Genomic DNA, 17,568 nt, shown 5'->3' on the forward strand with positions numbered 1-17,568 from the left:
GTGATGCTGGCAAGACTAAGAGCTTCCCTGTGCTGTGACTTTAGTTTCATTTAAACTGTGCTACAACTTGTGCAAAGCAGCTGTGTGTGCTTAGTTTGCATGGCAGAGATCTACAGCCCTTTCAAATATTATGCTACTGTGCAAACCATGTATGCATAAGTGCTTTGCATGAATTCCAGCACAGTTTAAATGACACCCTGAGCCTATGCAAAGTCACAATAGGAGCTCTTTTGCTTCAACAGCCACATGTTTAATTCAAACCTAAGACTATTCACCAGAGAGAGTTAAAATTTGTTGGAAGTTCTTCATTGTACAGCAGTAATGCTCTCAGAAAGATCGGATGCATTCTTATTTTGTTATCTAATACTCCTTTTTAATTGAATAGTGCTGAATCGTGTAAGAAATGAACTACAAAAGCATCAGGAGAAAAACCAAGGCCTAATTAAAATGATAAGGGATTCATTAAATGGTTATGAATCCAAACTCAGTGATCTTCGTGAATCTTTGAAGGAAGCAAAGGAAAAAACCAAACTGGCTGACAGTTTGAACAGAGAGAATAAAGTACTCTTAGAAGATGTTAAGGTAATGCTGTATTGTGTTTTAGTTTTTCATTAGTGCAATGGGTGAAGAATAGATCCAGTTCCTTTACAAGTAAAGTAAAGTAAAATAAAGTACTACTGTCCTAATGCAGTGGCAACCTTTGTTTTGCTTTATTTGTTAACAAAGAAGTTTTGTAGTACCCAATGAAACTAGCAATAAAAACATTTCTGTTTTCTTTTGCTACTTTATTTCTGAGAAATTTGACATGAGAGTTCAGTTTCTCTGGACAAAGCCAGATAAGCTATAATTTATTTAATCAACCTGCCCAGACGGAATTTCTTTATCCTGAGAATACCTGAGGTGACTATTGTAGACATGTACAAAGTTGTTCCATCCTGTTCTGTTTTTCCTTTTGTGCTACACATTTTTGATGCAAGAATATTCCTGTGAAGCAAGAAACTGTTTTGGAAGCAACAAGTTGCTTCACTAAAAGAAATAATATTCCAGTGCTTCTGAAGAGATACTTGTCTTCAGTTCTGGGGTCCACCCTCCCCTTGTTTGCAACACAGCATCTTTGTGAAGGATAACAATAAATGGGGGAAGGAAGGGTTCCCCTCAGCATTCCAGGTAAACAGTGTTGGTTAGCAGGAAGCAGAGTCCAAATGTCTCACAGCCGAACTTTTCAACACTTACGGTGCCATCTTATGAACAGTTATTCCAGTCTAAACTCAAAGAAAACTGGAGTAACTCTGCATAGGATTGTACTGTTAAATGTTTTAAAAGTCTTACTTTTCTTTCTCCTCCTTCTTGCCCCTTCTTAGGGCAGAACTGCACATTAGGTATATTCCTGTGCTTATTTCCCTAAGATTTTTTAAACGAGATTGTAATTGAGGAAGAAGGACCTGCTTTTTAAATCTCAGAACTGAAAACTAGCCCTACCCAGAAAGGGAAATTTGATCTTACCTATCAATTTCTGTTTTCAGTTGTCCCCAAGTAGGACAGTCTAGTCGCTAACTTTAGAAGAAAATCCATAGAAAGAAAATGGGTGAAAAACAGTACATGGAGGAACTTTTTGATGCAGAGTCTGCCCTCATGATTCCATTAGATAGTTTTGAGTCTCTAGAGGATTACCTTCTTTCCTGTCTGGTGATTTCCCTTTATCCCTCTCCGCATGGAAGATAGCTATACCATCAGCACTGTTTACCACTATATGCCCCACCTGGATCACTGAAAATGAGAATTCAGAAGTCGGCTTAAATTGTACCTACTTCCAAAAACCCACAAGTGACTCAGAATGACCCTGTCTTGGGGTCAGTGCAACCCCATAATTAAACATGTTTCTCCTCGATAGAATAGGCAGTTGAAGCCAGCCCTTGGCTGGATTGTGTACCTTGCTATTATGCAAAGCGGTGCATTATTTATACTATGATGACATGAGTTCCCTTTTCTGGTGTTAAAAAATGTAGTCCCTACTTCCTTTCTTTGTCAGAGACGGATTGATGAGATGACAATACAACAAAGCAACATATTGGATCATCTGAGTTCTGCCGAAGCAGCTTTGTCTCAAACAAACCGGGTATTTGGACTGCTGCAGAGGAGTAAGGAGGTACTGAAGTAGTGACACTTTAATTCTGGAAGAGAGAAAAAAATTAAGAATGTCATTGTAATGGAAATTTAAAAAATATGCTTCAATAAGTAGCTTTACTTTGAAGACAGCAATAAGCTGCCCACAAAATATAAATTATATAAATTTTGACTTTCTTTTAAGCTCTGTTGCTTAATCCTTTGTGCTACGCTTGAAAGGACACAATCATCAGGATTTGCATGAAAAGCTAAGGCGCACAAAAGATAGCATGCCTTTTATTTCTTGTTGTTTTATAATGTGTGTGACAGCAAAAATTAGTTTTTCCTCAATTCTTAGGAATATGAAAATTTAGGGGCCCAGTTTGATGGTGCAAGGAAGGATCTGTTGGAAAAGCTGAGGAGTCTTTCTTTAGCTGGCAGCAAGACGCCTCTTGTGGTGAGGGCTGAAGAACATGCCAACTCTTTACAAGACCTGGCAAGACAGCTGGACGAGTATGTTGTCATTTCTACGGAAGAATAGTTTAAGAATAAGTAGCACATTGCCAAAATGTATTATATGTGGCATGCTATTTCACCTGTATTAAATGTGAACTGCAAAAGAAAATAGTATCTTATCTTGTACATGTAAATGCATATTTAAGAATAGGAGAGAAAGAAGTTTCTGTACAGTGCAATCCCATGAACACTTTCATGAGAATAAGCCAAACTGAGCAGACCTGGTTAGGATTTCACTGTGAGGTATGTTTTGAAGTCTGGCATCTAAAGCTACAGTTACACAAAAGTGAGCAGATGTATTCCCTTAAGATGGGGCCTGAAATGCATCTGAATTAATATTAAGGACCATAATAACATAACATAATAACATTTGATTTATATACCACCCTTCAGGATAACTTAACACTTATTCAGAGCGGTTTACAAAGTATGTTATTTTATCCCTACAACAAACACTCTGTGAGGTGGGTGAGGCTGAGAGAGCTGTGACTGACCCAGGACCACCCAGCTGGCTTCAAGAGGAGGAGTGGGGAATCAAACCCGGTTTTCCAGATTAGAGTTCTGCCCCTCTTAACCACTACACCAAACTGGCTCTCTTTTCCCTCATACTATGTTAAATTCTTCTTCATTGGGAACATGCCCTTTTTTTACACAATTACACAATACATGAAGAATTGTAAGAGAGCAGCAGATACTCTCTTATGGAAAGCACGTCTCCACAGTAAGAGCACCCATTTTAGCTCATTGTACATACAATATAAATGGTAAATCAACACTATTTAAGTGTCTTCCTTTTTGTCACATTGTACCGCCAATAGGCTAAACATTTTGAGAATGATCCAGCTAAATCTGAGTACAATAGAACACGCCTAAAATTATCCCATCCATTTCAGTGGGAGAACTAAGCACACGATGTACTTTCTCCAAGCAGAATCGGGGGAATCCAGCTGTGCTTAACTTTAGCAGGACCATGTCCTTTCTTAAACTCAAAACCAGGGTTGGGTATGTGTGTGTGAGAGAGGAGGTGACAAAGAAAGAATCCAGCTCTGTTTTCTAAATTTCTCACTCTACTCTCTTGCAACATTTTCTTGGGGACTGGCCATCTTGACTCATTGCTCCATGAGGATTGCCCTTTTAAATTTGAATTCTCAGGGTAACAAAAAGTTTGTGGTTTTGGAAAGTATCAACAAATGTCTCAGTACTCAAATACTATGTGCCATAACACTCAACGTTATGTAACACATTTTCTTAATGGGCAGCTATGTACAAGGAAAAGCTCGTGTTAACTTAAGACCAACAAAAAATGTTTCAGGCTTGCACTCTCTGTGTTGCAACATGATCTATGGTCTTTTCCAGGCTCAAGAAAAATGCAAGTAACGATGATTTGGTGAGGTGTGCTGTGGAAGCAGCTTCTGCCTATGAGAATATTATCAATGCCATCAAGGCAGCGGAGGCAGCTGCCAACAGAGCAGCCAATGCTGCAGATTCAGCGTTATCAGTAAGCATATTTTAAAATGACTTTGTAAAAGCTTAGTTTTCCAGCAATTACAGTTTTTGGAAAATAGGCGTGGTGCTGAAGTTGAGCTTGTGCATTGGGGTCTATTAGAAATAAGGTGACTAAATTCTTCACAGAGAACCAGGTCTCGGAGACATTTCTTCTATAGGTCTCTGCCTGGCAGCCAAGCTCTTTGACAGAGGCCCTCTTAGATGTGCCCTCACTTTCTGAAATAAGGTGGTTGAATCCTAGGAATGAGCTGCTGTGGTACCAAGACTATGGAATGCCTTCTCTATATGGCCTAATCTTAGGCACCAAGCAAAATATATATATTTTCTCTCCAGCATTAGGATAAGATTGCTGTATTCTTTCTGCCTACATTTGAGTTCTAAAAGTGGCCTAAACTCTTATCTAGTAACTCTTAGTGGGAATATAGCAGGTTTTTCATTCACAATTAAACGTTTTTGAAAAATGTTTCGAAATGTTGCCATTGCCTGAATGTTACATGTAAGCATTTCTAGTGGTTTAAAAGAACTGATTAATTTCTAACATCAGAAGTGCCCAAGTTCTCAGGCTGACCAAGGATATGATGTTATCTGACTGGGAAGCCCTGCCCCTATCTTACATACAATAGAATACATACATACATTCATCTAGTTGTGATGGAAAACCACTGATGTCTGCACAAAGGTGGTCACATTTCATTATTACCTAGGTTATCATAGGTCTGAGACCTCAGACTCAGAACATCTTGCAGGTGCCCCTCTAGTCAAGATTACTAAATTGCATCTACTTGCAAAGATGTGTCTTTGAAATGAATGGAGGCTGTACAAAAGCAGAGCTTTGTAAATTGCATTCAGTGCAAACAAATCAGTTGAGGAAATGAAAGCTTCCTGATAGCAAAATTTCTGTACTTTGCCCGACTTAATTCAGACATCACCAACTATAGCTTGTTTGTGATGTGCATAAGACATAGTCTCCCCCTTCTTTCCTTCTCCTCTTGTATAGCATCCCATGATTGAAGACAGAAATCTTCAACTAACTCTAGTTAATTGTGATATCCATATGTGAGCTCATGTTTTTCTCATTAACTGGAATTCTTAACCACAGTTTAATCCTCGTTAAGAATCCCAGATATTGGGAAATAGTCTAATTTGAGTTTACTAAGGAGCCTGAGATTAGATATGATAACTAATTGGAATTAGCTGAAGACTTCTGTCTTCCACCTTGGCATGCAGCATCAGGGTGGGGGTTGAGCACTTTAGCCCACAGTTAACCAGGTTTATGGCCACTACAAAGTCCCCATTTGTTCATAACATCTGAATTAAGCTATTATTTGCTTTTCTTTTTTAATGGTAAACTTTTATTTTTCCTCCTTGTTTAAAGTACCATGGATGAAAATGCTTGTTATGGATTCTTTCTATTTCATATTAACACCTTAATTGACAATGCTTTATTACCAGACAATGGACAAAAATGACCTAGCAGGGAAGGCGAGGAGACTGAAGACTGACAGTGGCAATCTGTTAAATCAAGCACAGGAGGCCCAAAAAACATTAGAAGGTATTTTTAGAAAATAAACAAGTAATTTGAGGGATGAAAAAAGCTTTGTAAGGTTTTAATTCTGCTGCGTCTTATTAGGAGCTGACTCATATCATTTTTCTTAGGTAGTATGTGCCAGTTAGTTAGTTAGCCATTAGTTTGAAACTGATTAAATAAAAAGTTGCCTAAGGCTGCAGTCCTGTGCTCATTCATTGGGAGTAAGCCCCACTGAACAGTGGGATTTACTTCTAAGTATGCGTGTTTGGAATTGTGCTGTAACACATTACATTCAACAAAAGACTGGTTTTGTAAGGGGCTTTTTTTGGAAAGTGAATCCATTCCATTAAACAGTTGTGTCACATCCTGCAATCTACAGGCACAAGGATTGTAGGATAATGCCTCCCCTCCCCCCTGAACACTCCCCTATCCCTGGAAACTTTATTCCTGGGGTCAAGGGACTGGTGTGTACTAAAAGCCATGAGGGTTGGGAAGCTGCAGTGGGGAGGGAGAAGGGAGCGAAATGACTCCCTTCTTTTCTCATGGAAGAGTCAGAAAGGGTGATCTTATTCCCTTCCCCTCCCCATTGCAGTCATCCAGATGGCATGGCTATTAGTATAAGAGAGTCTGTAGAGCTGAAGAATAAGCTTTCAGGGGTCAGAAGAGGCTCCAGGGGGGAGTAAGGGAGGGAAATACCACACTGTCAGCACTTTCCACTGGCAGTTTAGAGGATTCAAACCATTTTGTCAGGCTCATAGTGACCCTAGAAAGTTTTAATCAGAATGTAGAAAAAGTTGTGCCTACTGTTTGGAATGTGAGAAAAAAGAATTGTCCCCAAAGTGCTAAGAATCGGAAATATTCAACCCTTTAATATGGTATTTATATGAGAGTGTATGCAGTGCTCTCCGTGTTTCTACTTGAGATATTTATATTATTATTAGAGCTTAAGTCAAAAGGGGCCAGATGTTCCAAGATCCTAGAATACTATTTGCAACAATATGTTTTTAACGTAAAGTGCTGCTCCACGTGATCTGAGGTACTGGCTACTAAGAAATTGTAATCCTCAACTAGCTGCTTTACTTGCTGATATGGAGCCTTTCTGGAAGCTTATTTGTACCTATTTGTATCTCTGGTTTCATGGAAAACTATTTTCAAGCAGAATATTGGATTTTTAGCACAAAAGTATGAATTTTCTAAGTTTACCTAATGTTCGTCCAACACCAAAGCAAATTGGAAAACATTAGATTCAATTAATTGTGTTACGTTAATATTTTTTTTAATTCACCTCTCCTCTGCTTTAGTGAAAGACAGTCTGGAGTGAAGAAAGAGGTTGCAGATAGCCACACTGGTCCAAAGCAGAATCCAAAGCTACATATAATGCCTTTTGAAAAGACTAACCCAAATTACCCAAAACAAAGCAAAGTAGTAAAGTTTCACCCCCAAATGAAATTGCAGTTCGTAATTTACCAAGCTGATTCACACTAAATTTTTTACAGGAATCAGTCCAGCTCTTGAAAATTTAAACAGCAGAGTTGGGGACGCTCAGCACATGAAGAATTCTATACAGGGAGAACTTGGAACCCTCCAAAATGGCCTTCAGGGGATAAACAGAGGTAAATTAGTCCACTAATAGAAAGATTCCCTGGTAGATCGAACAAAATTAAACTTGACTACCTCTTGTCTGACAGGAATCATCAGACAACATGCCAGGTTGTCGTAAATTGCATATAGCAATCTGAACGTGCTCTAATTCTGTAAATAATTAACCTATGGCATGTTTTACTTCTACTTTTATATTTGTATATCTATTTATTGCCTTCTCTTACATAAGGTAAGTTACTTAATTTTTACTATGTATTTTAGTCCGCATTTATTATTATACATACCGTATCTATATGTTCTCTCTGAAAGAAGATTTTCTCTCCCGTATTAGTAGAATTTGGAGAAATCAAGGTAAACTGATGGGCATGAGGTTTGGGAGAGATTCCTAGAGCTGTCAGGAGAGGTACTTTGGGAAACAGGGTTTGTTCATTTATTGAAAAGGGTGTGAACTAGAGGTAGGCAAATGTTGCTTTTTATTACATGTTAAGATAGGAGAAATGCATTACCTCATGAATCTTTGTGCCTGTTTGTCTTCTGCTAGAGGATATAGAAAACATGATTACCAATGCGAAAGACGTGGCCCAAAATGCCAAAGATGTTACTGCCAACGTACTAGAAGAACTGGACCCAATTAAAACAGATGTTGAAAATATTAAAAATACATATGAAAGCATGCATAGTGCTGACTTTCACTCAGCTTTGATAGAGGCAAACAATTCAGGTACATAATTTTTGCATACTCTAATCTTTTCTGAATTGTAATATAAACTTAAAAGGAAGGTATTAGCATTTCTTTCTGGTGGTGACTTTTATGTAAGAGACAAATAGTTGGAGTTGTTGAAATATTTCTACCTTTTTAGCCCCTTTCAGACAGTTAGTGTAGAGGAATTTGATTGTGTGAAGAAAGGAGATTGTGGGCTGCATCTTCCACTATATGAATATTCAGTAACCTACACCGATTGTCTCAAAATGGCTCCTGACTTCAAGGGGGGGGGGTGTCAAACAAATCAAAAGGAAGGGAATATCCAGAGAATAGAGTTCAGAGAGAGAGAGAGATTAGCCCTAAAATATTGGGCTTGTGTCTGAAAATGGGAACACTAGGAAGTTTATTGTGATTTTAAATGTTTGTTGTTTGACTGTTGTTAAGTGATTAATGTTGAATCAATTAATTGTTTGAACCTTTTAAGGCTTCTTCAATTAATCAGCACTTAGTTCTTACAGAACTGACTGTTACTCGGAATTCCCAGGGAAATTTGCTCAAAATCTTTCTTTAGGTCTTGGGTCTAGAATATTTGAATATAAACCACATAGCTAGTATGGTGTCAGTAGAGAGGGGTAAATTCTATTATCAGAAACAGCCCATACCAAGTTTCCTCTTTTCCCCTCCATAATATTATAATGTGTATTGTTCCACTTATTCCACCTCTGCAATTGCTACTTATTACTATCCCATTAAAAAAATCGGAAAGAGTGTTCCAGGTGATACCAAAAATAATTGTTTAATATAAGGATTAGAGAAAATTGTTTGAAAATGTTTTATTGATGGCATTTTATGTTGGTAATATTAGCTAAAATTTTAGGCAAATCAGTTATGCTGGAAGTGCAGTAAAGAGAAAGGGACTTTCTTTCACTTACGGTTGTCTTGCACATTGGTACAAAAAATATGGAACACAGCTCATATTTCAAGTTGCATTTTTTATTTAACACCAAGTATTTAGGGAGTGGATGAGTGGCGCAGCAGATATGCAGGTGTGCAGGCGCCAGCAGCTTGGCTGGCCTCAGGATTGCACTAAAATCTTTAAAAAAATTAAAAAGCAGTTACATCCTTCTAAACCCATTGACTTCAATGGATTTAGAAAGGTATAACTCTATTTAGGATTGCACTGTAAATGTGTGATTAAATGTGTAGATGATGTCACTTTTGATATTTTAATATAAATTTTCCCCATATCCCCCCTCCTGTTTCTAATCTTACAAACAGTAACAAACTTAACAAACATCCTCCCGGATCTATTTAACAAGATTACAAGCATCAACGAACAACTTATGCCAATAGGCAACATATCTGAGAATCTAAACCGCATTCGAGAGCTCATCCAACAAGCTAGAGATGCTGCAAACAAGGTATGTGTGTGGCAGAATCCTCAGGTACTTTCCCCTCTTATCTGTCATTGTATACTCACCCAAGAATGTTTTCTCAAGATTTGTTTAATATTTACATCAAACTGCTGAGAGAGATCATCCAGTCAACTATGCCTTCAATATATGGATAACACCCAAGTTTTGTATCCCCCAATAGCCGAGTCAGGCAGGTCTATAGAGGTCCTCCTGAATCAGTGCTTCCAAGTGGTAACAGGATGGACAAGGGCCTATATACTAAATCTCAGTCTAGGACTAGAGTGGAGTGCTGTTCGTCAGTGATAAAGCCTCTCAAGGGGTATGTTTGTAGTTTGGAATGCTGCTGGATCCTGCCGTATAGTTGGAGCTCATGTCTCTTCTGTGCATGTCATCATCTTTGGCTGATGTGCCAACTGTGGCCGTTCATCAGAAATCATGATCTACCCATGGTGATCACATCTAGGTTAAGTTACTTTGATAGATTTTACGTGGGGCTGCTTTTGAAAAATTTTACGAAATTTCAGCTCGTATATAATGCAGCAGCAAGGCTGTTGTTTGGGTTTGATATATGGATCGTTATCACCCCTGTACTGAAAAATATACATTGGCTGAACATTTGTTTCTGGGTACAGTTTAGACCACTGATTTTACCTTTAATACATGAAGAGCGACATTATCCAATACCATTTAGCCCACCAGGAGAGATCCTCTTTCCAAGTTCTGCTCTTTGTGCCCCCCCCCCAGTCCCCACAGATGCGATGCAGGTGGTAACTGGAACCAGGGCTTTTTCAGTGGTGGTGCTTCACTTTTAGAATGCCCTTCCCCTCCAGATTCACCCAGTGCCTCCTTTCTGCCCTGTAGTCACCAGATCAAAAACATTTCTCTGTATCATGCTCTTAATGCTTTTAAGTGGTTTTTTTATTACATTATTTTAGCCTGATAGCTATTTTATAGCTATCATTTTAAGATGCTAAATATTGTTTTTAATGCTATTCTTCTGCTGCAGTTGAGTTCTTGCTTTGTTTTATGGCTTCTCTTAATATTGAGAATGTTTGTGTTGGCTGTTTTAATGATGTTTTTGTTTGTTGTTTTTACTTGGTGAACTGCCTCAGGCATGTCTCTACAAAGGAAATTTTATAAAGAAGTAATAAAGAAAATTCATTCCCTTCACTAAATTATTTGCTCTATTTAGTTAAAGTTGCATGTAAAAAGAATAAATATTTATTCTTTTATTTACTTGTATAGATAGCAGCTTTCCCAAGATCTGGCTTAATGCTGTAAAGTTAAAGTGCTCATGAGACAGAAAAGTACAGTCAGCATAGGGGCAAACTATCACGGGACCTGTAGAGTTTTGTATAGTAGACATTCTTTTGGGCAGGGCTGCTAACCTGGGTCAAATCCACATTCACCCATTACCCGCATGTTTATCGGATATCTTCCGTTTGCCTCCAATCCGCGATTTTTTCCTCTTCGTTCACATTCCTGCTTCCAATCCGTCTTTCTCGCGCGTCCCTCCAGTCACACGGCCGCTCGAAAACCACTTTTTTGGGCGGGACCTTTTTTCCCGCCCATTTTTTTTTATTTTTTTGAGCACACTTTTCCGTTATTTCGATCTTGCCTTATAAAGAAACATCATTGAAGATAATGATGCCTCTCTTTCCCCCACTGACAGCACTGATGGCTCTCTCCCATTTCTTTTTTGGAAATTTGGAAGCATGTGGGAAGCTTTCGTGGGCATTTCCTATGCAGGACAGTTCAGTGCCTGAATTTTACTTAAGTTTCACTTCCTTGGAGTGTCATTCTTTCGATATTTCGTAATTTCGATATTACAGTAATATAAAATAAAAAAAATAAAAAACAGTTAAAAAGGAAGTTTCGCGAGTCCGTTCTGAGGATGGATTCACCCCAAAATGATTTTTCAAGCTACCAGATTTGATTCAGAAACAGCATAATCAATAAATCCAATGCTATGAAGTCAAAAACAGTCTTTTGCAGACTACGGAGCACTTGCAAGTTGAATCAGCCAATAGGAACTCTCAGAACGGCCGGAGAGACAGGAAGGGGGGGGGTGGTTTTAAAAAAACCATGTAAATTGCGCATTGGCCCGTTCATGGCCACCGTGAAACTCCCGTTGAAAACCTGTGACCACATATTCGGGAGAAATGCGAATGAAATGCATCTGTTTAATGAGGTAATGTGACCGTCACTCGGGATTGCGTGGGGAATGCGGGGAACATGCGACTTAGAATGAGTAATGTGGATTTGACCCTGTTCTGTGTTTTCATCTAACAAGAATAATCTTGGGGATAAATAGGTTTGGGAAAGGCCAAAAGTATTAGTTATCACAAAGAGAACTTTATCATGTGTAAACAATACCCAAAGGTTGCTGGGCTTAACAACTTCATCTCAGTTTCCAGAAGAACTGTTCACATGAATTTACCATTAAAGAGCAGGTGTGATTTTTCGAAAGATAGCCTTAAGCTCTAATTTTCATTCATTCATTCATTCATTCATTCATTCATTCATTCATTCATTCATTCATTCATTCATTCATTCATTCATTCATTCATTCATTCATTCATTTATAGTCTGCCTATCTCCCTGAGACCCAAGGCAGATTATACAGTGCAAGTGAAGTACTATATAATCAACAACTAGGACATTCACTGAGCAAAATACAATAGTGATCAACAGTTAGGACATTCAGTGACCAAATATTATAGGGTATGGTGGCAGAAAATTTGAAAACCAGCAAAACGCCGAGCACAGAGATTAAATCTTTCTAAAACAAAGCATAACTAATTAAATGACATGTTTAGCAACAAGAAAACTCCCCAGTACGAGCATATCTACATCGGCAGACAGTATCCAATAGCATAGTCTATAGTCACTACCAACTAACTGAACTAACTCTTGTGACACAGCCCTATAATCTGGGCAGAAAGTCCTCCTGAATTATTTGGTTTTGCATAGTTCGCAGAAAGCCAGGAGAATGCTTTCCTAAGGTGAGGGCTACCAGAGAGAAAGCATATGTGTGGGCAGCTGTTGATTTTGCCCAACTGCGTTTACAGTGCCACTCTAAGCAGAATTACACCCTTCTAAGCCCTTTGACTTCAGTGTATAATTCTCTACATAATTGGTTATAACTCTGCTTGAGATGGCACTGTTAATGTTGTCCATTAAGTTGGTGAGAATCACTACTTGAGTGCTTTGCCATCTTCCTTTTCTTTCTCCAGATTTCAGCTCTCCCAAAAAGGTGGGAGCCCCAGGAATAGTGTGGGATGGGACTCTGGAATCTGCAGTAAGAAGAGGGGAATTGGTGGGAATCTGTGTAAATGGAGCTAGAGTTTGCATAATGGCAGACGGGGATTTCTGTGATTCCTCTGCCCCACACACCCTCCTGTGTCTTTTCAGAGAGCACTAGGGGCTGCAAACAGAAGGAAACAGGGTTTCCACCCCACCTGCACTTGTCTACATCTAACTAGGGATCCCAAGTCCCCTAGTGGGGTGGGGAATTTCCTGCTTCCACCCTCTGCTCCCCACCACCACTCCCCTGGCTGGTGGGGGGGGGAGTCAAAGGAATAGCCTCCCGGGCATGCTTCCGGGGCAGTGTGACAATGTCAGTCCCAGGAGTTTGGAGCCCAAATTGTTTTATTGCAAAGCACAGGAGCACTCCCAGCCCCTGCTCAATGACATCACTTCCCTGGGAGCACAGCCAGGAGGCCTATTCCCCCACCTTCCCCAGGAGCATCATTGCTGTGCGTGATGACGAAGATGTCAAAAAAGGTGAGTGCTGGGTCCCCCCACTCTCACCAGGAGGCTAAGGGGATCTGGCAACCCTAGATCTAACTCACATTTTATATAGGTATCTGGTGACAGCATATCTAAGTAACATTTTTTCTTCCTACACATCAGTAACAATCCCACATGAAGTGCATTTTAGTTGCTTGCTTTCCTCCTACACTTAACAGAATGTAAATATTATTGCCCTTACTCACATTTTGAATGTCGTCTAAAAGCTGTTCAAAGAAATGAAGTTGTACTTTGTTATAACCTAGGCTTCACAAGTTTTAGAATTAAGAATTAATTAAGAAGTTTTAAGTAACCAAATTGTACTTTAACGGATAAGCAATATGTAGGGATCATTTAGTTACTTTCTGTGTGCAGTCATGTAGTTGGCTAAACAGCTGTTCTAGACTGGTTGCTTATAAGGGACAGCTTGCAGCCGTTTCTGTGTTCATATAGACTTGATTTGCCTCCATGCACGCAGCTGGTTCTTCACACATTATTAATCCAAATACTTAATGACAGGAAAATAAATACACTTTGGTTGTGTGAATCAGCCCTGTTCTTGTAACACTCTATCCTTTTATTTGCTTCCTGTAATTTTTACAGCACAGTCAGTACAAAATTTTTTAATGTTATAACATTATACACACTTACGAGTTAGCCCTGCTGAACTCACTGGGATTTGCTTCCAAATAAACATACACAGGATTGCATTGTCAATATGTTACAGCCATGCATAGCTACTTAAAACATATGAAAGTGAAAATTATAGTACCTGTTGTGTAATCAGTTGAATATCAAATATATTCTGAACAGGTTGCTATTCCCATGAGGTTCAATGGCAGTGCTGGAGTTGAGGTTCGACCTCCAAGCATTCTAGAGGACCTGAAAGGCTATACTTCATTTTCTTTATATCTTCAAAGGCCTACCTCAAGATTGGATACCCCACGAACTTCCAACATGTTTGTTATGTACTTGGGTAACAAAGATGTAAGTATTACTTTGTTGTCCATGTTATTTGAATGTATGAAGATATCTTTTACTGAGTTAGACCTTTGATCCATTTAGCTTAATAAAATCTTCATTGACTACTCAACTCTATAAAGCAGAAGCTTTATAGAGTTGAGTAGTGGAAGGCCTTTCCCAACAAGTGAACTTCTGTGCAAAGCATGTGGTCTGCCACTGGGCCCAGGCTCCTCTTATTAACGGATTGCATTAATGTAATGTGTTTACCCTCAAAATGGAAAATGTGTTATTAATGCTTATCTAGTGAGAGCTAAATAACAGTTGAGACAGTGTTGTCCAAGGTAGGATGTCTAGTGCTTAACTTGCAGATTAGTATAGCCTGCTTTCCTGCAATGGCTACTGTTCTCTTTTTTTGTGCTCCTTATGGCTCACTGTGAGGGACCTCCATGTTTGGAAGCAGTATACCTCTGAATGCCACTTACTGAGGAGCAGCAATGGGGAAAGCCTTTAGTTTCTGTGCCCTGCTGTGGGCATTCTGGGGCATCTGGATAGCCACTGCAGGAAACAAGAAACTGGTTTAAATAGACCATTGATCTGATCCAGGACTCTTGTGATGTTCTTATGGTCTGTACAAATTTCATTAGTCCTTTCTGTGCATCACTGCTTTCTGCCATCCTAGTTGTTGTCTAAATCATTCAGAGTAATTATTAATGGAACTGTGTCTGTGTGTTTATATATATGTGAATAATATTACCTAGTGCAAAAAAAATTGAACCCTTAAAATATATTGGGGGTTTAAATTCCCCTTCAAAAAAGAGTGTTGTCTGAGCAGCTGCAGACAATGGAGGCAGTCCAGCAGTGGCACTGTGGGCAAGAGAGCCAGCAGAGTGACAGTGTGGGGGAGGAAGCAGACAGGGTGCCGATGATGGGGGAGGTGAGCGAGTGTCTGTGATGGGAGAGGCAGCTGGGCAGAGCGGGGAGCTGCTACTGCTGAAGTGAAGCTGAGGGCAGCTGAGGGTGGAGTTACCACCACTGCCGCAGTGGCCCAGTATGGGGCGGCTTACTGCACTTCGGGCACAACTGCTAGTCCTTTAACTCAGGCAACTAACTTTGAAGGTGTCAGGGATGGCTGACCTTGCCATGCTGCCACAGCTGTGAAACTGGGCATGGCCAGGCTGCGGTGGGGTGAGATGCCAGTGTTGAGGTAGTGAAGCTGGGCTTGGGTGGAGCCACAGCATCAGCAAAATGCTGGGGATGGCCCGACTGATCCCTGCTTGTAGTGCATATCATCAGGTATTTCAGAACTTGAGCATGTCTAGACTAGTGAGCCTAATTACTACTGCCTAAGGAAACCTGACAGCTACAGTTTGTGTTTCTATGCAAGGTTAAAATTTTGTCCAAAGAAGTCTCAGAAAGCTCAGAACTACAATCCTCTTAGTTGCTTAGGTCAAGTGAGGCCTAAAACTAGTGCAAACTTCTAGTGCAAAATTAATAATATTTCAGAAAATTAAGATACTGGACAAAAAATATATCATTAAAATTCCTGGAAATAACTCAAGCATGTATTTCTAGATTTGCATTGATCAATGAGTATGGTTAGTTTCACTCAAGGCAATGATATCCTGTCTATGTGGGAAAGTATCGGTTGAAATGCATGCAATGCAGTATGAATGCATCTTCTTCCACAAACTTCTGCTGCATGAAGTTTACTACTGCACTGAAAAATTGTAAAATGTGAAGGAAACCGCATAATAATTTACTTAAACTTGCATTTGTAGAGTTCCAAGGACTATATAGGCATGGCTGTTCGACGCAGCCGTCTTATTTGTGCCTATAGTTTAGGTGGAAACGAAGCTGAGATCGAAGTCTCCGAACCAGTATATCAGAGTGAGACTAAGGATGCCATTTTGGATCATGTGAAATTTGAGAGGTACGGGACTCCACAAGCCTCCCCAATTTATCTGAGCTCTCCTTCTGAGATGTTCAATTTTTATGCTATATTCTTTCCTTTTTCCACTTTAGAATCTATCAGTATGCAAAGTTGAATTACATTAAAGGGGCAACCTCCTCTTCCCCCTCAAGCCTTGGTCCTTTTAATAGCAGCAGTGGAAGTTCTCACACCCTCCTCAACCTGGATCCCGGCAATGTGGTCTTCTATGTGGGGGGATACCCAGAAGACTTTACAGTAAGATTTTTCTGTTTACCAGAAATTTATAATTAATTTTTTTAAAATTAATATGCCTGATCCTTGCTTCCCATAACTTGGCAATAACAACACATGCAATTCTGTGGCAGAATTCTGCAATCTGACTGAAATGTATAAATCATAGTAAAAATCCTCACCTGATTTGGCATCATTTGTTCTGCATCTGCTAGCCACAGAGAGTCAAAATCTATGTAAAGCTCTTTACAGGCCCATGAAAATTTTGGTCCCATCTGCTTTTTAACATTTAATGCATCCCATATATTTAAACTTATCTTTGAAATCAGAAAGGACTAGAACCTTTTTTTGTTTTGTTTACTAATAGCTAACATTCTCAACATGTGGAATTCTTTATTTGGGAGCAAATTCTGTGCCCGTGTAATGCAGTAAGGAGACTGAAATGCCTGTACTACTCATTCAGCCTTATTATAGCAGTTGCACTTTCTGGCTTTTATCTTTGTTAAGAAGATTAAATTTACAAGCTAGGGTCCAACGAGGAATCATGGGAGAGATTAACAATGTGAAAACCCCACACCACATTTCAAATCTTCCCGGCAGAATTCATTAAGTTCTTATAGGCTTGAGCAGATGGATTTCTCCTGCCCCCCACCCCATTTGACTTTCATATGGTTTCAGAATTCCATTCCTTTTGAAGTCTATTTAGTCTTTATCAGACTGGGAATTTTTTAAGGGGAGGGGAAATATTCTTTTTCTTTTGACTAACTTGTGTGTGTGTGTGTTTATGTGCTGTCAAGTCGCCTCCAACCTATGGCGACCCTATGAATGGAAAACCTCCAAAATGTCCTATTGTCAACAGACTTGCTGAAAGCTTGCAAACTGGAGATCTTGCAAACTGACTAACTTACCAATATATTTCTCCATACCAAGGGAGCCCCCCTGAGTATGTATCTACCCCTGTCTTCTCTAGGGGTGGGCTGGTTTTGTTGCTTTCATTATCAGGGCTGGCCACTTTACTATTCAATGTTGTAAGTTTGGGTGCCACCAAGGAATCATGGGAGGAGGAAATAATCTGGAAATTCCCAGCCTGATCCCCCCAAAATCTCCATTTCCAAGACTGAGCTCTCAAGAGATCAAGCAGGCTCACCTCTTCTTTCCCCCTCTTCTTTCCCCCTTAACTGGCTCTCTGTTGCTCTCAACATCCCTGCTTTTTGGAGCATGTTTTGTCATTATCAGGCCATACTTGTTTGTTTGTTTTTAAAAAAACTTTTGGTTAATT

At 39.5% G+C, this 17,568-nt stretch overlaps 1 protein-coding gene across 1 annotated transcript in view; it reads left to right on the forward strand.

Annotated features, from left to right (window-relative positions):
• Positions 1-17,568, forward strand: part of LAMA3 (laminin subunit alpha 3) — a 172,196-nt gene that overhangs the window by 129,028 nt on the left and 25,600 nt on the right. The window contains exons 48-58 of the mRNA XM_054985871.1: positions 386-582; positions 2,030-2,146; positions 2,462-2,616; positions 3,976-4,117; positions 5,578-5,677; positions 7,150-7,266; positions 7,797-7,976; positions 9,237-9,379; positions 13,979-14,152; positions 15,907-16,058; positions 16,151-16,313. Coding sequence (XP_054841846.1) covers positions 386-582; positions 2,030-2,146; positions 2,462-2,616; positions 3,976-4,117; positions 5,578-5,677; positions 7,150-7,266; positions 7,797-7,976; positions 9,237-9,379; positions 13,979-14,152; positions 15,907-16,058; positions 16,151-16,313 — 1,640 coding nt within the window. The remainder of the gene's footprint in view (positions 1-385; positions 583-2,029; positions 2,147-2,461; positions 2,617-3,975; positions 4,118-5,577; positions 5,678-7,149; positions 7,267-7,796; positions 7,977-9,236; positions 9,380-13,978; positions 14,153-15,906; positions 16,059-16,150; positions 16,314-17,568) is intronic.

The sequence above is a fragment of the Eublepharis macularius genome, chromosome 7 (assembly GCF_028583425.1).
Source record: "Eublepharis macularius isolate TG4126 chromosome 7, MPM_Emac_v1.0, whole genome shotgun sequence".
NCBI lineage: Eukaryota > Metazoa > Chordata > Lepidosauria > Squamata > Eublepharidae > Eublepharis > Eublepharis macularius.